The sequence below is a fragment of the Fusarium fujikuroi genome, chromosome FFUJ_chr02 (genome assembly GCF_900079805.1).
Source record: "Fusarium fujikuroi IMI 58289 draft genome, chromosome FFUJ_chr02".
Taxonomy (NCBI): domain Eukaryota; kingdom Fungi; phylum Ascomycota; class Sordariomycetes; order Hypocreales; family Nectriaceae; genus Fusarium; species Fusarium fujikuroi.
Window position 1 is genome coordinate 4,703,913 of NC_036623.1, and position 26,775 is coordinate 4,730,687.

Consider the following 26,775-nt stretch of genomic DNA (forward strand, 5'->3'; position numbering starts at 1 on the left):
GCAGGCAAGCGTTGTTAGATAACAGCTACACACAGGGGTTGATCATATCGGAAAGACGTGAATCAAGATGTAATAACTTTGAGAACATAATGGAGGTATGATGACGGTGAGAGACTTACCACGCAAGTACTTCACAAGCAATAAAGGAGAAAGTTTGTGCAACCAATTAATTAGATGCTGACCATACCAAGAATACATGGGGTCCCTGTGAGTAATACTTTTACTATAGAAGAGTCCGTTGCTGTATCATTTCAAAGCTCATTCACCTATAAAGACCCCATACCAAGATTTCATCCTCTCCATCTGCCTCTGTCTCTATTCCTTTCAACCATATACCCAGCCTAGTTAGTACTGGTGTCCTGCTTCTTGAAAGTACCTCCATCTCGGCCATCGTCCCTCGCCTTGCGCTTCATGCCCCTGTCGCGCGTCTCGGGCCCAGCTGTATCAGAGAAGGGCGCATCGATCTCGGCCTGCTCTAATTCCTCGTGCTCCTGGGCCATGTGGTCGATATCCGAGGATTCTTCATCCTAAGAATCACTGCCCAAGCCGAACTCATCGCCGGGTTGCTGCTCATGCTTTCTATCCTCGACACCCTGACGCGTCTGGTTGTGACGGTTCTCAGCTCCCCGCTCTTTGCTGCCTCGATCGCGAGCTTCAGCGACAGCAGCAACAAGCCTTTCGAAGAAGTGGTTGGAAAGCTCCTCGGGTGAACTGGATAGGTGGGCCTCGATCTCTTCCGGAGATTCAAAGGTGGACGTGAGCTCGCGGCAGCCGTCGACGATCCACTCAACATTCTCTGTCCACCAATCCTGAATTTCAGTTTTAGGATTATCCAGCAGCAACTTGGCAACGACAGAGAAAACATGTCCAAGGCCTATCATGTCGTTTGAATGATACTCCATATCGTGCCCGCTGACATCTCGCTCAACAACCCAGGCATAGCGGTTGAAAGGCTGATGCCAGGATGTCTTGATCAGCTCAAAGATGCAAATCTCACGCATCGCATCAGTCATCCAGCCAGGAAGCATCACTTCTGCAGACAACTGGTTCGCCCACTTGGTTACGCAAATGCGCTCTATGTTGTCATAGTAGCTGTTCTTCAACTTGATCAGGTGGAACTTGACAGGCTTGGCCTGGTTGATTCGGATCAGGCGGCCGATGATTTGAAGCATGGCTTTCGCGGTCATAAGCCAGTTCATGAAAATGCCTCTGCAGCAGCAGGTATGCATATTGACACTAGTACCCATGTTGCTCGCATTGGCGACAAATACCTCGATGCCTGATCTGGGGTCGTTCCATTTGGCGATAATGTTGTTTTTGGTGATGGAGCTGTCCGAAGGGCGAACGGTAACAACGTGGAAACCAGCTATAGTAAACAGTTGAACCACGATACTATCATAAACAGTTAGTACATTCTCACAATTCCAAGCGGACGTGCTTGAAAGCAAGCCTGCTCAAACTCGGGAAGGGTTGGCACTTACGCTTGAATCCATGGTGAATCCACATAGACAAGGACACGTTCTTTCTCCTCTCTGACATACTGCCATACCAATTCCAAGGTCCGTGTCATGACGGGACTCATGTAGCAGAGCCAGTGGATATAGCCACCACGGTCGCTTGGTGGAAGTAAGGATGGGTCGATGCTAGTCTGATGAAAGAAGAAGCTGAGCCCACCATTGATGTCGTTGTGAAGAAGTTCTTCAACCTTTTCAACACCGACAACTGGTGTCGACGGCGTCTTGCTCTCTCGTGCCATTTGCGAATTGGTCCGAACGACCTTGGGATCTCTCAGTGATTTGATACGCTGGTTGACAGCATCTTCCTCTCCAAAAATAATCGGGTTATCTGAGGACAAGAGTTTGTAGTTCCGCCAGTCAAATGAAGTCAGGACACCTTTTCTGTGCTCGCCAAAGTTCATCTTGGGAGGAGAGTCCTTGATTTGATGACTGATGGTCTCAGAGTTACCGCTTCGATGCATATCCTCGATGCTGGACTGATTCATCTTCTTCTGGAACAGCTTCTTTGCCTGGTCCTGTCCCATTTTTCGAACAGCATTAAAGATTTCTTTCGTTTCGTCGTGTGTTACTTCTTCGAGTACGATCGTCGAAGGGAGTAGATCCTGAGCAGGACAGCACACCTTTCCATCCGGCAATTTAAGCGGTGTCCTCATGGTACGGCGAACCTGGAGCATCTTGTAGATCGGTCTTACAACAAGATGACCAGCATCTGTTCCCCAATTGAATGCACTACCAGCAGCGCGGAAAATGACTGGGTTGGTCATCCAGAGGCGACACTTGCCGTCAGACTTGTTGAAAACATCTTGGAGGGCGGCAAACTGGGGAAACTTTGTCAAGTAGGCTTCAGTGAAGATGCCATGAGTGGTGTCCCTCCCGCCGTTGAGCTTGTTGTCTTCTGTATAAGGATCATAGCTCTCGTCGTACAACCCTGGCACCTAGCCAATTGATCGAACGTCGACGTCAAGTACAATACCATAAGCTGCCCACATGAGAGACAGGGGAGACAATAAGTCTCTGAAGGAACTCTGAACCGGGGTCCCAGTCACCCACAAAAGCTTCTTCCAGTCGAGAAGGCGCAGCATGTGATTATAGATGCCGTTGAGTTTTTTTGGCGATGTGAGCATCGTCAGCAACAATAAACTCAAATGTTGCTTTCGAGAAGGCTTTATCTTTGGACAGATACTCGATGAGATTGCCGTCGGCCTTTTCGGCAGCCTGGGTTTCGTTTTGGGCGATAAACTCGATATCGTCCATGTTAAGCTCACTGGCGGTGTATTTCTTGATTGTCGCCTCCTCCTCCTGCTCATCCTCGACATCCTCATCCTCGGCTTCAGAACCGTCTTTAGCCTTCGTTCCTTGTTTCATGACCGATGCGGGGGCTTTGCCATCCTTGAAGACAAATAGTCGCTCTCTCTTCAAAACGGCGCGGCTGGACCATGTTGGGTAGGTTGAAATAACGACGACGCGGCCATTCTGTTGAAGATGTCAGATTCATAATTCCAAGCAGGGGTGTTTGAAATACCTTTGGATCATGGGTACTATCGGCGAATTGATTCAACAAACTAATGCATTTGTTGTTATCAACCACACGTGCTTTCCTCTCCGGGAATTCGCTGGGCGTGCTGTAGTAGACGAAGATCTCGAGGTTTTTGAAGTGCTCATAGCCCTCTTTCCAGGTCTGGCAAATCGCATTGACTGGTGTAAGAATAAGGGATGGGTAAAACCTGATGTCCGATTCGCCTCGAGTCTCCATGTCCATGTTATAACGCTCTTCTTGGCGTCTTTGATTGAGGACGATGGTGCTATAGTAGATTTTAGTTTTCCCCGTCCCCATGTCGTTGGAAAGGAAAGTATGTCGCCAAAAAGTCTCTCCACGTCGAACAGTGCTGACAGCATCTGGGACACATTAGTTAGTATGTCAGTGGTATTGACAAGCGGTTACAATTCCAAGCAGACGTGTTTGAATATTGTGTGTCACAATTCCAAACAGACCGGCTTGGAATCCAACAACATCAAGGCGAACAAAACTTACCTTCCACTTGGTGGGGCTTGAGGGACTCAACATCCTCGCGGCCAGGATAGAGTCTAAGATCAGGCCATTCTGCAATGCCAAATGTCTGGCAAAGGGACTGCAGCCCTTCCTTAGACGGCTCTGGCTGAAGCGACGATAGCATGTGCTCCAGAGCGTACTGCTGGCGGCTGAGCTTTACCAGCTCTGCTTCTTTTTCAGGGTTCGCACGCCGAAACTCAGTGACAACTTCAGACTCCTCCTGGCTTCTGATGAAATCGTTGATCTCGCTGTCTGGAAGGAAACTGTCGACATGTGTGATCGTTTTCTGAAGCTGAGCCAACTTGGCGTCAAAGTCATGCTTTCCGTGGACAGAGTTGAGGAGACCAATAATAGCTCTGAAGCTTGACTTGCTCAAGGGATCCATGTCTTTGATCCTGGCCTCAGCAATTCTCGCCTTGATGGCCAGTTTCGGCCGGGTTGACTGAGTGGATTCCAACAACGCAGTGCAAACATTGACATGTTGATTTCCGTTCAATGCAGGCGGGGCATTTGAATCCGGGGGTATCTGATCATCACTCAGAAGGTTGATGTCTCTGCCGCTATCCATCTGCTGCTCTCGGTACTTCTTCACCCAAGCCTTTTGGGCTACCCGTCGCTCAAGGCTTTTCTCTTTAACACTGGCTCGGAATTTGGCACCCGCCACGAAAGAAACGTCCATGGCCGTGTCGCCAATCTCCGGAAACTCTGCAAGCGCCGCCGCGGACTCATCGAAGTAGCCTACGAACCCCGCCTCGTTGGCGTTGCTAGATGGGGTCCGCGTTATCCAAGCCGTACGCTTAGATCGACGGCAGACAAGGGCGTAGAAGATCAAAATGGCACGGTGAAGATCTTCCATGGAAAACAAGCCTGCGACCTGTGTTCTAGTACCGCCACCGAATTCCGCAGGAGTTGGAAATCGATGAACGTACTTCTCTCTGTCGCGAGAGTAAACACGCTCTCTGTCCCAGTCCATGGGAGCAAAGAGGAGGATCTGGATAGCATGAGCAAGAACAAATGCCTTTGTAGATATCTGTTCTTTGTTCGAAAACACCCTGGAGTCCACGTGCTTGTTGAGGACCGGGATCAAAGTTGGCCTGGGACAAAGCTTCGCTACCCGGTCGACAAACGACTTGATCTCTTCGTCTTCGTCATAGGCTTTCAAGACGTCGTTCGGCGTCGGCTTTGGCATCGATGAGGCATTTTCTTCAACGCCGCGGGCTCGGAAATCTTCGTATATCTGTTCAATGAACTTCTGAAACTGGAGTTCATCTCCTTCTGCATTATCCCTGGTCTTCTAAACCATTGAATCTGGTGCATTGGCATTGATCGTGTCTTCGTTGGGTCGGAAGTTCACAGCTAACAGGGCAGCCTTGCCGACAATCTCGGGGACTTCATGTATGGTTAGCATAATTCCAAGCAGACCTGCTCGAAATTTCTTACCAATGATGTCGATATACGACAAAAATTCCATTGTGCCCTGAAAGGTGCAATACCTGGCAACTTGCAAAGGGGGATTGTCGACAACGAAGCTTTCCTGAATCAAGACACTATCTGGATACTTTCTCTTCCTGTGCTTTTCGCGATCTTCACCCCCAATTTGTTGTTGTGTTCGCTCCGGGATCTGGTGGAACACATGCTTATAGTCGCGGTGCTCCTCGGCCCATGCAGGCCACTTGAGACTTGGAGCAGCTGGACAAGTCTTTTCCGCGTCGAAAATGCGAAATAGACTGATAAAGCCATGATGATGCTTGGCGGCGAGTTTGGCTTCCTGGGTCTCGGATGTGGTCCTTTGTCGGGGGGTTTTGCCGGCCGTCTTCTTCACTGGAGCCCGAGGCGGCATATTGGCGAGGATGCTGCTCGGGTCACAATTGGAGTCGATTTCAACAATTCCAAGCACGGGTGCTTGAAAAGCTAAGAATGGTTGTTTCGAGCAGACGTGTTTGGAATCGTAAATCGTACTTTGAGAGACGCAAGTGTGGTATCGCGGTCTTAGGCGCGGAATGATATTGAAGGATCGATAGCACGATTACCGGATCCGAGTAAGTGACAATCCCAAGCAGACGTGCTTAGAAGTGCTTGGAATCGCGAACTTGGCGCTAAGTCGCAAAACAAGATAAAGAGGCTGTCGATGGCTCTGAACTCGTCAAAGGCTTAGAATAGCCGACTTTAACGATTCCAAGCAGACGTGCTTGAGAATTCAGAATGACAGAGAAGAGAAAAACGCAGCCCTGCCGGTCTGATCGATGAAGAATATGTAGGAGGAAAGAAGGAGGAAGTTGAAGAGGAGGAGGAAGAGAATTTATACTCGAGGGAGAAGCTGCTGATTAAGCGATAGACACGTGACTTTCTCATAGCTGGTAATTGTATTATGTCTCAGTCATGTCAGAAAAGTCCAGGCATTTGAGTATCAAGTTATCCATGAAGTTGAAGTCGTGATGCGGAGAGTTGTCAATTGGTGTGCTACCGTAGGCTAAAGGAGCAAGGATTGTCTAAGTGGAACAGAAACTAGCCCAATTAGAACGCTAGACAAGTGACACTAGACAAGAACAAGGTTCTTTGCTCCCCACCATACACAGACACCTTGATCAGAGCGTGAGAGTTTTTCAACAATGATCAACGTCGCAGTAACGCAGACTGTAAAGTTTCGGTAGAATGAGTTCCATCTTCCTGAAGCCGTCGTGAGATTTGAGCAGGGTAAATGTCGGTCCAGCCTGCAGGAAACAACTCCTCTGTTTTATTGCTTTTGCCTATCGTTTTCCATTGTTCTTTTTTACCTTGCCCTATCACCTCTAGACATATACTACGCTTAACACAATAACCTTATTGTCAACTGGCAACAGCATACAGTCGCTGCTTAGAACCTTGGTGACACCGTCATGGAACTTTGAAGATCAAGTGGGTATATTCATATAGCAAAGCTAGCTATTTGATCGTTGTAACATCTTCCGCCGTCCGCTTCAACAAACACTCATGACGCATTAACTATTTGGGCAATTACCACTCAGCACCGGGCAGAGCAATCTCGGTTCCCTTGAAAGAACCGCTGACCTTTCCAAGCTCGAGGGCGGCGTTGATGACACCACCGAATCCTTCTCCAGCGATCAAACCAGCGGCGATCGCGAACGCATACATTTCAAAGTGGTTGTTGAACCACTTGCGCCACCACCACGCAGTAATAGAGCCAACTGCGTAATTTGTTAGTTAAAAACTCGTAAAATGATACCAAAATGACTTACAGAGAATGGCATTGGCATATCCGGAGTCGGGGCCGAGAACCCAGGCGACACCGACGGACATCCAGTTGGGGAGCCAATCACGGTACTTCTCGCGGGAACCGACGAGCCAGAAGTGCTTGACGATAGCCTGGACAGCGCAAAGGATACCCATGGCAATGGAGAAGTAGGCGGAGGACTTGGGGATAGGGATGCTGGGCATGGTAACAGCAGTAGCGACAGCTTGCCAAGCAGCGACGGAGGGAGCAGCGAAGGGGCAGATATCAGCGGGGTCATCGCTGGGTCGGTAGACGCAAGGGTAGGCAGACATGAAGAGGACAAAGATACCGGGGGCAAGGAAGACGGAGACGACAGTACCCATGGCCTGGGCATAGAACTGCAGCTTGGGGGGAGTCTTGAGGAGGAAACCAACTCGGAAGTCGCTGACAAGAGAGTTGGCAACGTCAGCAGTACCGGAAGCAATGTTACCGGCAACAAGGTTGATTCGCTGAGCGTCCTTGATGGCAAAGTGGTTCTTGGTGATACCACCATAGACAAGCTGGGAAGCCTTGGCGGAAGCAGTAAGAGGAGCACAGTCAGTGACGGCGCCACCGTAGATGGACATGAAAGCGAAAATGACACCGAGGATACAGGCGAGGAGAGCAAGACCAGCGTTCATGTGGAACTGAACCTCGCTGACGATCATGGCGAGAACGAGAGCAGCGAGAGTACCGGCGACCCAGACCCAGGTAGGGACCTGGTCCTGAGCGGAAGCAAAGTCCTCAACACCACCGTCGGCATCAGCCTTGGCAGCCTGCTTAGCGAACCAAGCGTTGCTGTGGCCACGAGCCTGGAGTCTGTTGTTGATGGAGCGAGCGGACTCGTGGACGGCGAACTTGATACCATCCCAGACAACCTTTCCGTGGAGGAAGAACTCGATGAGGGAGTAGACCATGAGGACCATGACACCGGGCCAGAGCATCCAGTATCGGGGAGAGGGAACGTAGTCGGGATCGTCGACACCAGTCATAACGCTGAATCGAGTGATGCCTTCCCACTTACCCTCGCCGACAGCGATACCAATGCACTCGCCATAGTGGACGAGAAGAGGACCGATGAGACCCCAGGCGACGACGGTACCACCCCACCAAGAGACAGCAGCGTTGAGACCGACGAGGATACCGGAGCCGAAGAAGGCGGGGGTGAGCTGGATGTACCAACCCCAGTTCTCAGGCTCAAGGAGACCGCTGGCGGTGTATCCAGACCAGACATAGAACCAGGTGAAGATGTGCCAGTTGTGAAGAATACCATCGGCATACTGTCCGACACAGATGATGAGCAGAGCAATGATGAAAGCAATGCCCAGAGCCTTGATCTTTCGGAGCGCATCAGCCGCACCGGATCCAACAGCGTGCATGGAGCGGATAGTCATAGCGGTAGCGGTAGGCGTAGGGAAGACGAGGTTAAGCTCTCTGGCGACGTTGATGATGAAGAATCGTCGGAGGGGAACAGCAGCGAAGAGGCCGAAGAAGGCGCAGACGAAGGTGATGGTGAGGATGCGACCAAAGTCCTTCTTGGGGTCGTCGGAGAGGAGGTCGAGACGGTACATGGCGGGGAGACCGGCGACGAAGACGCCGGACATACCACCGGCGCCAGTGGCAGCGGCCTGGATGATGGAGTTCTCTTGGGGACCGAACTTGCCGCCGAGGATGGGGACGTGAGGGAGGGACTTTGTCAACATGAGGATGAAGCCATAGCCGAAGATGGCGCCGAACATGGTAGCGGGGAAAGTGAAACCAGTCTTGAGACCTGCAGTTTGTTAGTATATGAGATTGTTGAGATGTTTGAGGGTGAGCATACCGAGATAGACGTTGGAGGCGTTGACGAGAGAGCCGAGAATGATACCGACAATGACAGCACGAGCAGTCAGAGGGTTAGGCTCATGCTCAACACCCTTTGCAGGAGGGAAGCTGGAGAACAGGTCGACGATACGATCATCTTCGCTGTCGGCCTCGGACTTGAGGTCCGTGTCGAAGTGAGGCTCCTTCTCATCGTAGCGATGCGGCGCGGTCTCGTCGTATCGAGGCTGGAGGGTATCCTCAGGCACACGATCGGGGACGACTGTTTCGGCGACCATGATGGGCGATCAGTTGAAGAGTCAAAGGAGAGCTTGAACTGGCTGGTACGAGAACCCGAAGAACTGGGGGAGCAGCGATCTATTTATCATGTCTCCTGCAACGTCGTACAACAGCTGGCAGGTGTTATTCAGTGGTGGCACTTTTGGAACAGCGCCCCGATTGAGTAAGTGGCTGCCAACCCCATTCTCTCACTGAAATCAATTCCGCACTTCGGGGGAGGGGACTTTTTGCAAAGGCGCCAGAAGAGGAAGCGAGACAAACGATCTTTTGACGATTGCCAAATAAAGAGTCGAGCATCCACAGATTGGGCGGACCCCTTATCTTCGTGAGGGAACCAATGAGGATGGGGCGGTTGTGTTTGGAGCTGCCAAAATGGGAGCAGTATTTTATCGTGTGCTTGAACTTTTGTGCATGAGATGAGTTGAGGACCAGGGTCAAGGGCTCCACCCCCAGATAGAGGAGAGCGGGTGGCACCGAGGGACGATACGCGCCACATGTTGATTGATATGTGTGTGAGTGTGTGTGTGTGTGTGCTACAGGGGGATTAGGTATTAAAGATTTTATGGTTGTTATGGTTATCGGGGGGTTACTCTGCATTAAACTGTGAATGGTCAAGGGCGCTGCCACTCGCAATATCATTGCCTCACTAGGCCATGCCATCACTGAATTACCAGATACTCGCTTTACCTACTCACTCATTCCATCCTCAGCGCAATACATTTAATTCTAGACCCCAATCCACAAACCCGCTTCAATTGCTCATATTTCCAAACCTCCTGACATGTCCTCCGATAGCGCAGTCGTTCCCCATATCAATCAATCAATATCTCTCGCAATGCGAATGAATAATAAATCGGTATTACCCTCCAAACAGCCTATCAGCGCCGCGCTAAACCCAAACGGTGGGTGTGCTCCGTGTGCTGGCCAATGGCTCGGGGAACCTTTGTTGCTCTTGGCGCACTCTGCGGGTACCTTTGTTAGTTGGAGAAGGGCCTTTTTGTTTGGAGATGCAACAGGACAGGGCATCAAGACTGCGGAATGGAATAACCTCTTGTTGGATACGTAGATAAGCCTAAATGGAGATCTGATGTTGCACCGAGGAGCCGTCCGTACTCAACAGCGTCATGGATATTCACAAGACGCCAGAGCATTACATACAGTGCTGCATTTTGTGCAGGTAGGTATTTACTTGACACTGCACTGTAGGCGAAACAGGCCTCTCATTTACAGTGCATCGCCTCCCCCGCATTCACTACAGCGCTCTGATATTCCGCTGTCGAGTGCCGAGGCCAGGGATTGCCAAGCCCAAAGGGACCGCTGCTTGCATTTCTGGGATGATCGACCCTTGCCCCGTGCTATCTCGGCCCCCCATACTCGCACTGCAGGAATCACCTGGTGTTCCCAAGCCAACATACAGAATGGACTTTTGTCTACGGAGTAGCTTGACTAGACCCAATTTTACACATCACTCGACCCACTGCGTAACTAACAGACGATAGCGAGTTCCACGATCGTGATGCTATCTTAGTGAAAAGAAATGCCTACCCTATTGCCACTGAAATCAATTGCAACGTTTGATGCACCATTTCTCATCCCAGTAAATCATCGGCGTTGCCATTGTCGATCAGTGTGTGTGTGCCTGGGAGGATATTCTGGAAGATTGGAAGATCGGCTTGGCCACAGATACCAAGACCGTTATACCCGTGGCCAAGAATGCGGCGACATGCACTATCCGATGCCCAGAGTTTTTTCTTCTTTCTGACGTTCAAGGATAACTTCGACACCAACTCGGTCGCGATGTTATCAATCGCCCGCCACGCGAGCTTCTATTTTCGCGTTCTAGGCGGATGAGGATCGCAATCCCTGTATTTTCTGTGCTCCATGACAGATCGCGACACGATTACAGGTTGATAGCGATTCATTAGTGAGGTCTTAGTAAGATTTATCACTTCAATCGTATTTGGGCATATCTCGCGATTTCGAAGACATGCTCCACGTCGCTGTAGCATTATCACACTGGGGATGATGTCGAAAGAGCAAGAGATCCCTTTCGTCGCCCGCTCTGTTGGGATCGAACGTATCGTTTGCATCAAAAGATGGTATCAAACACCAAAGATGCAGAGTGCACAATGCCTGCATGATTGCCACTTGGCACTCACCACCACCAACACAACTGCTGGCTACCCTTGCAAGTAGCACCAATCGTCAATTCAAGGTTAAAACCTCTATTTTCCTGTTTCTTTCCGGCGCCAGGCTCCTTCACGTGCTAATGCAACCTTCCAACCACCAAAAACAACCAGGAAAGCCTTCCAAAGCGCCTAGATAAAACCCTTCCCCATATCAATTGGCCACTATCAAACAAGCATATCATTCAGCTCCGACCCAACAGTTAGGAAAAGTGCCCCAATCCGGGTTTTCGCCGGGGTCATCCTGACCTACCCCAGCCTGTCAAAGGTTCCAGTCTAGGGAGCTTCCACTTCGGGACACACTCTGTCGCTTCCCCGTGAATATCGCCCCCACAATCGGGATAGATTACATATGCACGGGAGGCGAGAGGTCGGGATCTTTGTTGGTTACCAAAGGGTGATCCTCCAGGCGGGTTGTGGCGGGTTTTGGGAAAGATGGTTTTTGGGCCTTGATAAACCGATATCTGCTATGCTGATTTTGGAATGAGATGTTTGGGGTGAGCGCGTGATGAGGGGATTGCCACAGAAGTTCCGGGAGGAGCTGATATACGAGGGGTGGAGGTGTTGTTGTTTGTTAATGGATTGCGGCACGGGCGACTATCAAGGTCCTTTTTGAGAGACCTGCCCCAAAGCGTAACCTGTCAGCTTCACTAGGTCAGTATCTTGTCAGAAATATCGATTGAAGATGGTTTACACGATATCTCGAGGCTTTTCATCAAATTGTTGGTCTGTGGCTTGGATGAGCTATCAGATAACATGAACAGACCAAGGTGAAGATGTCAGCGTTCGATCTCGAACGACCATGATATACGAGGCTTATCAGCTCGGCGGCATGATAAGACATCGATTGCAGTTGCGAGGAAAAACTATCTTTGCTAAGTTGACAACCCATTGTCGATATACGAGCCAATGTTCTGATGACTGAACTTGAAGAAAATATTGAACAGCTCAAGACATGACACGAGTAAAGTCTGCGTAACCCCAAGGAAACCTGCACTGAAGATGAACATTATCGAACGTTCTGATAACCGCACTCAAACTCAGATCTGCCTTTCCGCCAATGTCGTCCCCGACCTAGCCTCATGGCTCCGTGATCCCAAGACCTAAGAACACCACTTTCTTACAACGCTCCAGATACTCTTTCACATCCGTCTCTATGTGCCAAGCGTCATTGTATGCCGCACTCAAACACAACTCTCCCCGGAACGTACCAAGAAACAAACCCAGCCCATTTCCGAGCTCTTCACCCGTCACCCACGGGTCTCTCGCTTCGAACGCCCCCGTCTCCGGCGCCACGATAGCATCAGTACGCCCCATACTCGAGATCGATACGGACGGATGGGCATTTGGCTCAGGCACAGGGAGGGGACGAGGACCAGAGGGAAGAGCTGGTGTAGCTTGGGAAAACATAGTTGGGGCGAGGACGTAGAATTCTTCGTCTTGTTTGACTGTGAGATAGAAGTCTTTGACGGTTTCGAGAATGGAGAGAAACTCCTTCTTGCGCGTTTGTGCGTCTGGTCCTGTGGAACCTGGGTGCAGATCCATGTCAACGACAAGGCTTTGGCCAGAGACAGAATGGTAGACAGCTGCCGGATGACGAGCCGTGCTATATGGCTCTTGGCAACTTGAGCGCTCGTTGCGTAGGATGTAGTTGATGTATCGAACTCGCTTGGTCTGAGTCGGTTTCTCCTGTAGGTCTCGCACGACCATAGCAGCTGCAGCATGGAAGACATGTGTCGGCGTAGCTCCAGCCATCTTGCACGCCTTCAGTAGCTGTTGCGTTTCTTCCCGGGTGAGAGTGAGTGCCAAGCGCTGGTGACGACCTGGCAGTAAATCACCCTGCTTATAAGGAAGAGCAAGAATCTCCACGCTGGGATCAGAAGCGGCAGCTGCTTTTTGAGCTGCCATCTGCTTGAGTCTATCGAGTTGAGCCTGATCGGGGGTCTCGGGGATTTGAGCAGCGATTCGGTATGATGGACTCAGGTTTGAAGTCTCACTGCCGTCGAGGGCGGGGGGTTCATAGGCATTGGCCTTTTGGTAAGCTTCTGAGGCGAGGGATATGAAGTTGTTGAGCATCATGAGAGTTCCGATGCCGTCGATGATGTCGTGAGGGGAGCGGAAGACGAGGTCCCGACGGATTGTCACGGACCCATCATCACCGTGCTCAGCTGGGAGATGCAAGATAAACATGGTTGGGAGCTTCGGAGCAGGAGGGTCTGAATTAGCCCACTGATTCCCAGTCTGACCGTTGGAGACATGGACAAGAGTCCTCTCCAGCCAAGCTTCCTTATCTGTATCTCCCTGCAGCTCTCTATAAGTCTTGATCCACTCTGCTGACTTGACGTCCTGGGTAACTTGGGATGCAAGTGTAGGGTGAGCGCATCTGAGTGCAAGCCATGCCTTTCTCAAAGCTTTGTCAACTTCAAGATCAGCATTATGCGACGAGCCCTTGGTATGCTTGATGGAGAGTGAAACATGCCCTGTCATTCCGAAGAACATGCGACCGCTTCCTTCGTAGAGGGCAACCATTGTCGAATAAAACTGCTCGATCCCGTCGATATGACGTTGCCAAACCCCAGGCTTGACTTGATGCCATTTATAATCCCGAGTCGTAGTCATTTTGTTCGGTAGAATGATACAATACTGAATGATACTTGGTTATTAGATTGGTACTCAGACAAGCAAGATAATTTGGAAATTTCAAGGAGCGCAAACCGCCTTGATATAAGTAACCACAGGGTTGACGTCGAGGAGGAACCATTCACCTGTCGGGATCACGGGCCGTCTTCCGGGCTGCCTATCTCAACACTTACTGGTTCATCTGGTAAACCAAGGCAAAACTCTGGTTAAACGTCTCAATGACCCGGGAGTTGTGATACAAGAAGCATATGCCGCTATCATGAAGCCAATAAGGTGAGACCTTGTCAAGACCTTGATGTTGGTGGGGTTCTGATCACAACAAGTGGACTATCGATATTGCCAAATACGGATATTGAATGGAAAACACGCTATCCGAGCTAGGTATTAGAGACAGCGCGCTTGTCCTAACTAAGAAATCTAACCAGCGTTTTATATCAGATGATATACAGAATCAAACCACTCCCATGCGGCCAAGAAATGGGTTTCTTCGTGTGCACTTCCTCCCGTTCTCTAAGCGCCGAGCAACGCTCAGGGCTTGGTGGCAGGCTCAGGACGCAAACAAGGAAAGATGAGATTCCTCAACGCAAGTTTAATCATCTTATTCCCCAACCTCTTACCCCTCGCCGCATACTCCTTCGAATCATTGACATGCGGAAACGGCACATCAGGAACTTCCTTGCCCAAGAAATGACACAACGGCTCCCAACCATCCGAAAGCTTGAAATCCAAAAGCTGCTCCTTGGGCACAGTATCTCTGATGTACTTGTTGTGTCGAACATACGCTGGTTTAAGGTATTCGATAACGTCGTTGGGAGAAGGCGCCCTCGTCCAGCCTTGATGAAACTTGTTGCACGGTCTCGGACTCAAGAACCCAGAGAGATCACCGATCTTGGCTCCGAGTTTTCGTTGGAAGGGACTTGTTGAGCTCTTGACTACGGCGTGCATGCTCGGAAACCACTTCTCGATGTCGCGCTCGATAAGAATGACTTTGGCGTCGGGATAAGCGGGGATGAGCGACTCGGCGAAGAAAGAAGCGACATCCGAAACTGCATCGTAGTCTCCAAACACTTCGTCCCATTCCTCGCGGGAGAATGGCTTGCCGCGGTACGTTGGGATGTTGGTGAATGTTGCGTCGGCCGCTCTGTCGAAAATAGGCCATTGCCATTGAAGTTCCTCAAGCTCAGCAGCTTCCCAGCCGTGATGCACCTTGGGATAGCCAAGGATTTGCAGCGCTTTCATAAGCGATGCTGAGCCATTGCGGGGAGCGCCAAGGCATAGAATTGGTGGAGGTCGAGTCGCTTTTGGTGAGGTCGTTGATTCTTTGTCCTTTTCGCTCTGGGACGACGAGTCGACGGTCTTTTCTTGGTTGTCCATTTTGAGTAGAGTGATACTGAGAAATAAGAAGAGAAGACTGACAGAAGGGGAGAAGTGGCCAGGGAATCTCTTTATGAAGATCCTGCGCAACGCTAATTTCCCCGATGATGGCTGAGACACGAAAATCTTACGCCCAGACAGCTTGGGCCCAGTTACACTGACGAGAACCCTGCAGCCTTTTTATAACCAGGGCATAAAGAATGGTTGACTCATGATAAAAGTATATATCGAATGGCTGAGTTATTGAGAGTCAATATTAGGTAAAATGGCAATAGAGTCTATTCTGCTCAGAGGCCAAAAAAGCTAATGTGTTATTTTTACCGAAAGGTCACCAAGTGGTGAGAAGTAGATGTCTTCAGACGGACGCCATGGATCATCATCATCAATTTCGCCCAATTGCCTTGTCAGATATGGCGCTTCTCATATGCTGGGGTAAGCACTTGTTCTAGCGGGCGTAGATCAAGCCCCATCGTATTCGTAGTTGAGAGGGATCTGCGACAGAAATGAAAGACCCCTGGTAAGCAAAGAAAAAAAAGGTATTCGGGATCCCGAGGGGCCGTAAGCTGACGCGACATCCGATGGTACTGTGGTGCTAGCGGCAGGCATTTGAGTCCGCACTGAACAGAGTAGTAGAATGATTTATGGGACAGTTTCTTTTTGCAAGAAAAATGTTGAACAAGATAACGAGTCTTTCTACTTCAGGCGTTCAGCTACCGACGAAATCTCCCGGCTCATCCTGGATAGTGATCTCGGAAGTGTCGGCATGAACCAGGATCCTGCGTAACCTTAAATCCATGTTTGCAACAACTACCGAACTTTTGATTGAAAGGCCGAAAACTTGAGTGCCTCGGCTTCTTGTCCACAAGCTTTCATTCCACGTCTTTGGAGTTTTTCTACCATAAATCTAGTAAATCTGTCAATGAAACTGCAACAATATTAACGGGAGACATCTTACTCGGCCTCGGGGAACCGCGTTGGCAGCGGTCGCACAGCACTCTTGGTTTGCGGAACGAATGGCTTGGTGTTCTCGGAGGCTTTGTCGCGTTGCAAGCCACCGGGTTTTCCATCGGTGATCTCTGGCAATGGAACATAGTCGCTGTACAATGAAGACACTGAACCTGCACTAAGTGCATTGTCCGGCTTGATTCGGCCAGTGCCGCGCAAGACAGATATTTGGACCTTGGAAAAGTTTCTCTTGAATCCTTCCTCTGAGATGACTTCACCGCCATACCTGACAAGCCTCCATCGAAGATGAAGTCTCAGGTACTCCTCAATTTCACCAAAGTCCTTGAGGGAGTGGTCGGGAATGTTGTCTTTGACGTGTTGAAGGAGATGGATCGTCAGAGGGACCTGAGCACATGAGAGGACCTGTGCTGCAGCTTGTTTCTTGCAGTTTCTGCAAGAGCCTTCGGATGTGCTCTGTCTACCACCGAAGGAGTACACATGACCGATATAGTTGTGCTTTTCGAAAATCGTCGTGTCTTCGCCTGGTGGTCCACCTATGAAAAATTGGATTGTGTAGGACAGGCCGTCCAAGGCGTATCTGTCGTACACCACGTTGATGATGTAGTCTTTCCAAGGGCCTGGCTGACTTTGACATAGCCGTCTTCCGATTGGAATGGCACTGGACCTGTTAATCGATTCAATGAGATGTCCTGTACCTGGGTAGATCGTGTCGATATGCGATTGAAGCTCGGCTTGGAACTCCCCGGGTATGAATCGGCCATGCTTTCGCATCGTTCTCTCAGTTACCTCTGCCAGGTCATCATACTGATAGTTCAGCTCTGTCCAATCACGACATGCCTGCGCAGTCCAGACTTCTTTTTCAGGATCGTTGTTTTTCCTGTGAAACGGTTCAAGAGGGTCCGTCTCTTTGTCATCGGCGACAATGGAAGCTTTCATACCTGCCGTGTTAAGTTCGCCTAATGGCTCGTTGTCAAACCACAGCTTTGGGTTGAGGCATTGCCATATGGCCAACAACCGGTCTATCTGTCTGCTTTATGTTAGTCAGGTTGCGTAGCCAGGCTATGTTGGATACGGACACGTGGTGAAGCCAAAAGATGGGGTCAAACGCTGCTACTGGCACGTCGCTCATGTGGCCCATCCCAGTTGCATAGTCACTTCCGCCGGTTAAGTTCTGGCGGCCAAGTCAGCTCAATCCGCATGATAAGTTTGCGTCTTACGTGGATATTGTTGTGGATATACTCCAGAGATATATATCCTGTTTGTGGACATCCTTTGCCTTCCGCTATCCACTTTGTCGACGCAAACTGTCCCCAATTCGAGTTGTAGCCCTTGGAAAACATGCGATTGACTGCATCTGATAGGCTTCCAGGGTTCCATGTATAGTCTTTTGAATGTTGCTCCATTGTGCTCCATCTAGGCTTGCCGTCAGGTCCATCCTCGTGAACTCTTGCAAGGCTGGCGTTAGATCTCCAGCAGTGGTTTACCCCTTCAAGTCCTCTGAAGTATCTCGCGGGATCCTTCTCATCTTCTTCTCCCTTAAATATCCCATATCGGCTAGTTGCAGATGCCTTGCTCCACTAGGCGCAAGTCAGTAAGCGATAAATCGACAATTCGTTGGTAGACTCACTGGAGCCCAATCGCAGTCCTTCTTCAGTGGCAGCTCATCGTGAACTATTGGGTTGTCATGGATATTCCATTTGGCGTTGCCTTCTGGCATGCTACCGAATGGCAACGGTTTCCCTGTCTTTGGGTCCTTTTCTGGGTTCTCGAAGCCCACCAGCGGGTTGGGATAGAGACCGCTTCGCGGAAATCGGTTCTTTATCGTAGTAGGTGGGTAGATTCGGACGGCTCCTTGCGTCAGGACTAAGGGGCAGACTAGGTCTTCATGGTACATTTGTTGCCTAGCCCAGTCCCAGTATGGCATTCGCCAGTGCTTTGCAGCTGTGTACCATTCGTTTGCTTCGGATGTTGGTAACCCATGCTCGCTCGTCCAATTGTTGATGATCAGCCTCATGTTCTCCCAAATACGTTGCTGTTTATGTCAGAACCGAATCAAGTATGTCCAGGATCAGACCATACCTCGAAGAGAAGCATATAAGGTCTGTGCCATGCAGGAAAGTTCAGGCTGTTGTGGTTACAATATCCACCGAAAGGCTGATCACCAGCTTGTTTCGTCCTCTTGTCCGGCGCGTGTTTTGGTTCCGGCGCTCCGTCACAGGCAACTTCTGGATACCCATGCTAAGCAAAGATCAGCCAGGCATTAAGCTATCGGGACGCAGGTACTTACGATTCCGGCAATCTGGAAGTAGGAAAGCTTGTCATTGACAGGCATCGACTTGAAGCGTTCCAAGGCGAGCACAAATAGCGTCCACTGTTTTTTCTCTTTTGGGTCGCCTGAGTTGGCAAGGGATGATATCTCCTTACGCACTGGAAGACCTTTCACGTAGGGAATCTCTCCAGGGTATCTCATGGCATTCGGTGGCCGAGGAAGGCCCTTGATACCGTATGTTACATCTTCCGGAGGAATTGCTTCACCCATAATGATGGATGGGTCTATCAACATCGGACGAGAAAATCTGGCAGTAGATGTAAGAAAGGTGGGCTGACGATATGGAGGACTCCTTATACTTAGAAGCCGTCTCAACTCTCACTGGTAGGCTTATCTGCCATTATGACGCAAAGTGCAACTCTTGTAAATAAGTACTGAAACTCAACCCAGATTCTGCCATCTGGTTCTACACTAGCAGTCAGAAACGTCAAGCCCAATAATGCGGCTTGCTACCCCAGTGATAAATACCAGCTCCAAAGTTCAGCCAATATGACGACGGACAAGAGTAATCACAAGAGTCAGAGGTCAAAGCTCAACCATTCTTGGAATCGAGTGTCTCAAAATACCCATCTTTTGGGAATTTCACATGCATTAGACCAAGACAAAAGCTGTAGCGAAGCCAACCAATACGCCTAGTGCCAGCCGCCGTCGTCACAAGCTGAGGAGACCCCGGGATCTACGGCACTAGTTAGAACAAAGCTATCTCATTGGTCACTGAACGAGGAGCTGCAGAGCTATTGAGCCAAACTAGCCAGCTCATACTTGTCGATGGAGCTGAACTTGGCGAAGGTCAACGAGAAACGGCAAGATCGTCAATGGTATCGCAGCGTCACGAACGGGTCAGCCCGATGAGCTCATTGCCGAGCGACAAAGAACTCGATTGTCAACATGATTTGACCCAAGTCTCTTTAGATAACAACTCTACTTTAGCCCTCAAACTCTTCTCTCCTTCCTTATCCACAGCGCCCAACCCAGATGCACACCAACGGTGAATATGCCAGTTACAACACAATAGAGCCAGATCCAGTTCGACACACGCCGACCTGACTGCTCAAAGCTGAAGAAAGAAGTACTAAAGAAAGTCTTATCAGATAGGTCAGAAGAGTCAACGTTTCAAGGTTTGTCGAGGTCTTACCGCCACAAACGTCGCTGGCAGAAATGCGAGGGTGACCCATGCTATAGCTCTCATGTCGGAGCTATCTCGAAGTGCTGCTTCGGTCTTTTGGAGATTCAAAGCACTATCACGCTGCGCCATTAGATTGAGACACTATGTCTGATTAGCTGACTGTGTAAGATGTTTTGAGAATTCTGGCTACTTGCCGCTTGCATCTGCGCCTCTGCTCGCTTGGCGAGATAGATGCTTCGGGATCGATTGTTCCCAGACCACATTTTAAAGGCCGAGATCTTCATCCCAATTGAGGATGCTGCTCTATCCCAAGAACCATCATCAGTATTGGGTTTAGCAAGACTATCATTTAGCTCCTGTATCCAATCAAGTAAACTCTCATTGACTTGACATTTGGCCTCGGTCATGGCACAGTCCGAAGCGATGGAAGTGATCTTTCCTGGAGCAGCTTCAAAGTCAACATCCTGCTCATGGCGCCGCTCCCAGACCCTATCACCATAAGCATAGTGATTGAGTTCTTCATGATATTTATCATTACGGTAGTTCTTGTGAGTTCCAGTTCGCTTCTCTACCGAGTAGAGAGAATCCCTCATGAGGGTGAGTTTCTCTGCAGTGCCTTCTATCCTCTGCTCCATCAGGATGAGTGGCACGAGGAGAGGGTGCCATGCAAGGGCTTTGAGAGCCTGTAGACGAAGCAGCAGGTGTTTGACGTCAGTCTTGTGCAACATGTGAGCTACGACGTGCGTAACTCTTGAGGCTGGGGAGTGGACAACAGAAATACTGAAATTGGCGAGGTTAGAGTCCCATCTTTCCGGTTTCACAACGAGGCCTGAGGATCATCTTATCAGTTTACGGCGCTTTGAGAGAGACAGTATAGATTCATCCTCAATTATACCTTTTAGGCCTTCTTGCAATGGAACTTCGAACCAGGTTGGGGGCGTGTGCATCTGTTCAGTGCAGATAAAGGTATTTTCTAGGTGTAGCAAGTCGAGGTGCTCCCTGAATCCTTTCCAAGACAGAGGCGGTGCATTGTAATTTTCAGTATTGAAAGGTAAGATTCTGGAAGGATAAGACAAGCACGAATAAGTCAGAATTGAGGGTCTTAATGGATCCTCTAGCGAATGGAGAACTTACATTAATCTGAGAATGCCTTTTGACCCATCTTGCTGTGGGAGCTTGGATAATATCAGCACAGAAGCGACATGAAAAAATACTCTCGATTTTACCTCAAATACTTCGGAGAGATCTGGCGCGGATTTGGGGTTGTTGGAGTCGAGGGGAACCTCGCTGTATTTAATGTCACTCTCATGCTGTAAGCAACGCGTTAAAATCATATATCTAAAAATGGATCTTATTCTGCATACAGGGCCTTCAATTATTTCGACGAATTTTGCATCGTGTGAGTCGGCGAACTGATCGAAAAATGCGTCGCGCGGAGTGTTGGTGAACTTTCGTATCCATGGCTTGACACAGCCGATAGAAGAAAGGGTAGCTTTTGTAGATGTCATGGTTTGAAACAATTGCAATGTTGGACGATTGAGAAGAAAGACGATGTGTGTAGTGTCAACTGGGAGTTGGGAAAGGAGATGTATGAGATGGGGTCGGCATGCAGCCCTAGCAGCCTTTTAACAGTAAGCCTCTTTTTCCACTTGGAGAGTAGGCAACGAGGCATACCGACTAAAGTGGCTGTGCATTGCGGCTTGTACCTACAAGTAATTGGAATTGTGTATTTGAGATCATGGCGTCGTCCTTACTGCTGATACCTTTCTTCCAGACTAACAATGCCATAGAAACTCGAACTGGATTGACTAACTGATTCAATCCAGGAAGAATGAAGGTTTTGCTCTTTGCGATTAGACAGTGACTTCCGAATTGCCGACTCCCTGCATGTGAGGCTGAATAGCTGCAGGGTTTCTTATGCCTATTGGCAAAATCAATGGTCTAGACAGGGGACTTGCAGCAGCTGAAAAGCTAGCTGCATACAGACCGCTTCGATGCAACCCGTCACCAGTCACTCAACCCATGGCGCGTAATGTTTGAACAGGTGCTTCACAACCGCAGAAAGTAGTGGCTTTACTACTACCTATATCTATAGGGTTGGAGCTATCTAGGTAATGCACAGTCTAGATAGCTAGTCTGTGAGTTACTAATGCTGTACTAGGTAGGATACAAAACTACATTAATTGGTATTCCTATTGTGCCAAGAAAGCTGCTGCAAACTAACTCGATTCTATTGGTTGGGTGCCAAATTCAGGCTGAGACTTGGGCGGCTATCTAGACCGGGGGGTTGAAACACTTGATTTTGCCAACTTTAGACACCAATTCCACAGACTTGCTTTCTTCATCATTCTTCATTTTCTCTCAGCTAGTTTTGACTTCAACAGAGTACGATGTCCCAAATCAGGCCATCACGCCCACGGTCACGGGATGACTTCAATATTGCTATTATCTGCGCTCTTACCCTCGAGGCTGACGCTGTTCTCAGTCAGTTCGACCATCACTGGGATGACGATGATAGCGGTGTATCTTTTGGGAAAGCTCGCGGAGACCCTAATGCGTACTCGACCGGCGTCTTGGGGCAACATAATATCGTTCTCGCACATCTTCCTGGTGTGGGCAAGGTTGCAGCAGGAACTATTGCAGCCTTCTGTCGTATTAGCTACCCAAACATCAGCCTGGCGCTTGTTGTGGGCATTTGCGGCGGTGCACCATTTTATGGAACTAAGGAAGAGGAGATCTTGCTTGGAGATGTGATTATTAGCACTGGCGTAGTGCAATATGACATCGGCCAGCGTTTTCCTAACAACTTCAAGACTAAAGATACCTTGGAGGAGAGTCTCGGAAGACCAGGTCTAGATATCAGAAACCTCCTATCAAAGCTCAAGACCAAAAGACATCAGGGCAAGCTACAGACCGCAACTCGTGGCTATCTTGATCTGGCATTGCGGGAAGCAGAGCCAGGTGATTATCCTGAGCGATCGCAAGATATCCTCTTTCCAGCCGCTTATCGCCACAAACACCACGAACCTTCGACATGCGCTATCTGTGATGCTTGCAACGGAAGCTCAGGCCCTGTTTGCGAGATAGCTCTCAAATCTAGTTGCAAAGAGCTCAAATGCGCTCTCAACCAACGTGTCGTACGAAGTCGAGTCGGAGAAGTTAAAAAAGACAACACCAGGGAAACTTCCTTGCTTTCCATTCACTTCGGGATATTCGCCTCGGCTGATACGGTCATGAAGTCAGGAGAGGATCGTGATCATCTTACGACTAGTAAAGATACTATAGGCTTTGAAATGGAAAGCGCTGGAGTCTGGGATGTCTTTCCTTGTATTATCATTAAGAGCGTGTCTGACTATGCAGACAGCCATAAGAATGATAATTGGCAAGGCTATGCTGCTGCTTCAGCGGCAGCCTGTACTAAAGCATTTCTTGAATATTGGGATTCAGCAAGAGAGTAAGTTGAAATCCTATCACTATTTAACTCTTATAGAAATGAAATCACGAATGGACACACGCACATATATATGTGACTGACCCTGAGACTAGTGGGCCCGAAACAGAGGAAAAGCTAAAAGATCAATTCGCTGAAAGCCTCTACTTCCCGGAGATAAACAGCAGAAAAAACAACCTGAACCCTGAAGCTCCGTCCACGTTTCAATGGATCTTTGATGGCAACCGTAGTGGTACCCACAAACGGTCAAGTACGGCCGATCACAAAGATCTGAAGAAAAGTCCAGTCAGAGAGGCCGAAATGATTTGGTTCACCGAGGACGGTCGACCTTTCTTCAGAGATTGCGACTCAAAGGATGAAGATTCTGACTCAAAGGATGAGGATTCTGACTCAAGGGATAATAGCAAGTTTGCAGGCCTATCACATTCAGAAGCCAAGTGGGATAGCTTCACAGACTGGCTCCTTTCCGGTACTCCCATCTATTGGATTAGTGGAAACCCCGGTTCCGGGAAGAGTACCCTTATGAAATATCTATCAGAACACACCAGAACTTCTGAACACTTGGTCAGGTGGCAAAAAAGTACTGTTCTTTTGTCGCACTTCTTTTGGAAACCAGGAACTCAAATGCAGCAATCATTCAAAGGACTACTATGTTCTTTGCTATACGATCTACACTCTAAGGATCCTGAAGTCTTTGATATTGCCCGCGATGTGTTTACGAAAACTCGGCGACTGTCGACCTCCGACTGGAACGAAAACGACCTTCGACGTATTCTCCTCGACTATTGCAAGAAATCAACAAAACCTGTTTGTATCTTTGTTGACGGCCTCGATGAAGCCTTTCTAGGGAAAGATATGCTGGATGTTGTACAATTCCTGAAACTGTTGGCTTCTTCTGGTTCCTATGTGAAAGTGTGTGTCTCAAGCCGGCCGGAGCGTCTTTTCCGGTTACATTTTGAAACCTATCCTAATCTCAGGATGCATGACTTGACAAAGCTTGACATAGCTAAATATTCAGAGCATACCATGGGCGAGTCAACCCTGCTGGACCCTGGCGACCAAGAAATTTCCGATCTAGCCCTCGAAATAGCAAAGTCCTCGAACGGAATTTTTCTATGGGCTGTGCTGGCCACACAATCCTTGATTCGGGGCATAAATAACGGAGATTCAACAGAGCAAATCTCAGAACGATTGCAGTCAATGCCTCAAGATTTGATGGATTTGTATCGTGATATTCTATCACGATCAGTCATGGACCGCCCCATATATCAACAACACATTGCTTTGATACTGAACTTGGTCTTGGATAGTTCCTGGTCTCAATGGTATCCCATGACCACCTTGATGCTCACCATGTCTATGGATTCCGAGCTTCTGGAAAGCTATGTGGTCCGAGGTGATGCAATGCAACTGTCGGAGCTGGAGATGAAAGTCAAGCGCACGAAAGATATTGTGGAAACGGCATTACTCGGAATTCTGGAAGTTAAGTACCGTCGGAGGAAGCTTGAAGGAGTAGTGTTTCTTCATCGATCTGCCGAAGACTTCTTGCTCGACACCGTAGAAGGTCGGAACCTCTGGCAGCTTTGCGATATTCCCCAGGAAGAGCTCTGGGAACGACATTTCAAGTCATTGATAGCTGATGGACGCCTTCACTCTGAGCAACCCTCTGCTAATCTCACAAAGGGGGTTACCATCCGAGGCTTACTGACTTACATAAACCGTTGGGAGGAAGAAGAAGATATCCCTCATGATATCATTATTTCCTTCTTTGAACTCGCACGAGTGTCGTTCCTACGCGGATATCTGCGCCATTCAAGGATAGAGGTTGTTGATTTAAATCCGCAGTGCACCAAAAGTCAATTCCTATCACATGTGGCTTATGGAGAGACCATCAAATATGTTGATCATGTTCTTGACGAATATGGAGACAGCACAGGAGAGAGCATGTACTGCCTCCTCTTTAATCTCTGCGAACTTCCAACGCCTCAAGTCAGGGAAGGAGAAATGCCACTCATTCGACGCATATTGGAAATGGGATATAGCCCTAACTGGAGTGCAATCAACACCCCTACGATGACTGGAAATCGGCTCCTGGCAAGCCCTTGGTCCAATTTTCTTATCACTCTTCTGGACAGGCCTTGGAGATTCTTTCGAGATAGAGAAAAGTCAGAGCTAGGACCTTTGTTTTCAGGTGCCATTCAAATGTTCCTTCAAGCAGGTGCTAGTTTGGAGTCAAGGTTCCCTGTTGTGGTCCGAGTGGAAAGTTTTAGGAATTCCAAGATAAGATTTGGTTTGGCAAATCAACACACTTCTCGGGTAGAACTCTTCCTTCCTCAGTACATCGTCTTCGAGATGAACGCAAAAGCAGCCGTTGATCTTCTTATGGAGTATTACCATCTTTCAGAACCAAAAGCCGGCCCTATTACTCAACCAGCCTTCTCTCATACAAAGCCTTACATAAAGGCGCTGGCGTTTACTAACAGAAGGGATCTTTTGTTTTATCATGTCGAGGATGAGGCTATTTCGCAGCAACTTGTAACAATTCTCCAGAAGTTGACTTTGATGAACCTTACGGATGAAGCCAGGCGCAATCAGTTTTCAACAGCAGCTCTTTTCCAACGGTTTATGGCTGCACTAGAGCCATTTTGCCGCCTCGCAACAGACGGATATTACTGGCGTGGTGTTCAAGTTAAAGTAACTGATAGGGAAATGTAGTTTTAGAGGAGTTCAAGCTAGAAATAGATTGTGGCATTTTCTCAACATTAACGAAGCTGATATTATATGTATTAATATGTTGATAAACCTAAATCTTATTAAATATAAAGATATAAAAGCAGGGGCTATAATTATTACTTATTCTTTTAGTTGAAGCTCTAACTCCATTGTTTAATACTGAAGCTTTCGATATAAACTCAAAGATACATTTCAACATTACACCATGTCCCTCCTATCGGGTTGTGCTCTACAACCCACTATGGGCACCGAGATAACGGACATTAATACAGGACCAGAGGATACTGGAAGTTCAACGCCCTTCTTTGCCAACATCCGATAATTTAGTTGCTTCTGTAGGTTATCAAAAGTGCCTTTTAGAAACGCTACTCCATATTGTCCAGCAACATCTAGCTGATATTGCGAAAATAGATGTTTCTGGAGATTGGTAAGCTGATGGGGCCTGTGTTGAAAGCCTGGCGGAACTGGGATCTACCCTCGAGCTGATACGCAACCCCAGGGGCAACAAACAGCAGGCGACGTTGTAAGGCCAAATAGAGGTCGGTACCTGAGTGGAAAATGTCGAGAAGAGCCAGGGTGTGTGCAAAATATCTTGGATGGGATGCTTGGAAAGTGAACGACCTTGGATGCATTGTGCGGGCATGATATACGTTGAAGCTATGACACATTAAAGTCTTTCATAACTTGTCCTTTACCAAGCAGTGGGTTTTGAATCCGTGAAAGATGGCTGCGGTCATGCCGAGAGCCTTACTATCTGCCCTCTGATACCCGCAATGTATATCCTAGTCCTCTGTGCGTGCCTGAGCCCGTTCTTGTAGTCCCTTGGCGATCAAGAGCTGCCATCTGTACCACCATTTCTTCCGGATCGTTCGAGACATATCGAAAAAGAATACTCTTGAAAGACGAGTGCTCCAATCACCAAGCTCGTCTCCAAGTGATCAGCAGCCAGAACCTCGCGTTTTACAATTGCTTTTCAGTGATTATGCTTAGCCTCAAGGATCTTTCCTTAGCGCACTTTTGAATCGCTAAGTCAGAATTTAAGTGATATAATTG

General features: G+C 48.8%; 7 protein-coding genes; 1 reads left to right on the top strand and 6 right to left on the bottom strand.

The window, feature by feature from the left end:
• Positions 1-527: 527 nt before the first annotated feature.
• On the bottom strand, positions 528-5,407 carry FFUJ_03817 (uncharacterized protein; the record flags this gene model as incomplete). XM_023572968.1 has 7 exons in its annotated part: positions 528-1,392; positions 1,482-2,452; positions 2,652-2,990; positions 3,040-3,413; positions 3,550-4,819; positions 4,868-4,956; positions 5,008-5,407. The coding sequence occupies 7 exons, from the start codon at positions 5,405-5,407 to the stop codon at positions 528-530; spliced, it is 4,308 nt and encodes a 1,435-aa protein (XP_023427000.1).
• A 1,154-nt stretch (positions 5,408-6,561) lies between these two features.
• On the bottom strand, positions 6,562-8,916 carry FFUJ_03816 (permease-like protein; the record flags this gene model as incomplete). XM_023572969.1 has 3 exons in its annotated part: positions 6,562-6,752; positions 6,804-8,588; positions 8,640-8,916. 3 exons carry the CDS (start codon positions 8,914-8,916, stop codon positions 6,562-6,564), a joined length of 2,253 nt encoding a protein of 750 aa, XP_023427001.1.
• A 3,267-nt stretch (positions 8,917-12,183) lies between these two features.
• FFUJ_03815 (uncharacterized protein) lies at positions 12,184-13,632 on the bottom strand (the record flags this gene model as incomplete). The annotated part of the gene is made up of 1 exon (XM_023572970.1): positions 12,184-13,632. One exon carries the CDS (start codon positions 13,630-13,632, stop codon positions 12,184-12,186), a length of 1,449 nt encoding a protein of 482 aa, XP_023427002.1.
• A 639-nt stretch (positions 13,633-14,271) lies between these two features.
• FFUJ_03814 (uncharacterized protein) lies at positions 14,272-15,117 on the bottom strand (the record flags this gene model as incomplete). Its single annotated transcript, XM_023572971.1, has 1 exon — positions 14,272-15,117. The coding sequence occupies one exon, from the start codon at positions 15,115-15,117 to the stop codon at positions 14,272-14,274; it is 846 nt and encodes a 281-aa protein (XP_023427003.1).
• A 951-nt stretch (positions 15,118-16,068) lies between these two features.
• FFUJ_03813 (related to tyrosinase precursor) lies at positions 16,069-18,622 on the bottom strand (the record flags this gene model as incomplete). XM_023572972.1 has 7 exons in its annotated part: positions 16,069-17,110; positions 17,160-17,254; positions 17,301-17,660; positions 17,711-18,115; positions 18,163-18,321; positions 18,371-18,454; positions 18,512-18,622. 7 exons carry the CDS (start codon positions 18,620-18,622, stop codon positions 16,069-16,071), a joined length of 2,256 nt encoding a protein of 751 aa, XP_023427004.1.
• A 1,031-nt stretch (positions 18,623-19,653) lies between these two features.
• FFUJ_03812 (uncharacterized protein) lies at positions 19,654-21,046 on the bottom strand (the record flags this gene model as incomplete). XM_023572975.1 has 6 exons in its annotated part: positions 19,654-19,679; positions 19,729-20,367; positions 20,434-20,597; positions 20,673-20,713; positions 20,765-20,848; positions 20,903-21,046. 6 exons carry the CDS (start codon positions 21,044-21,046, stop codon positions 19,654-19,656), a joined length of 1,098 nt encoding a protein of 365 aa, XP_023427206.1.
• An 882-nt stretch (positions 21,047-21,928) lies between these two features.
• Positions 21,929-25,704, top strand: FFUJ_03811 (uncharacterized protein; the record flags this gene model as incomplete). XM_023572976.1 has 2 exons in its annotated part: positions 21,929-22,992; positions 23,085-25,704. 2 exons carry the CDS (start codon positions 21,929-21,931, stop codon positions 25,702-25,704), a joined length of 3,684 nt encoding a protein of 1,227 aa, XP_023427005.1.
• Positions 25,705-26,775: the final 1,071 nt, after the last annotated feature.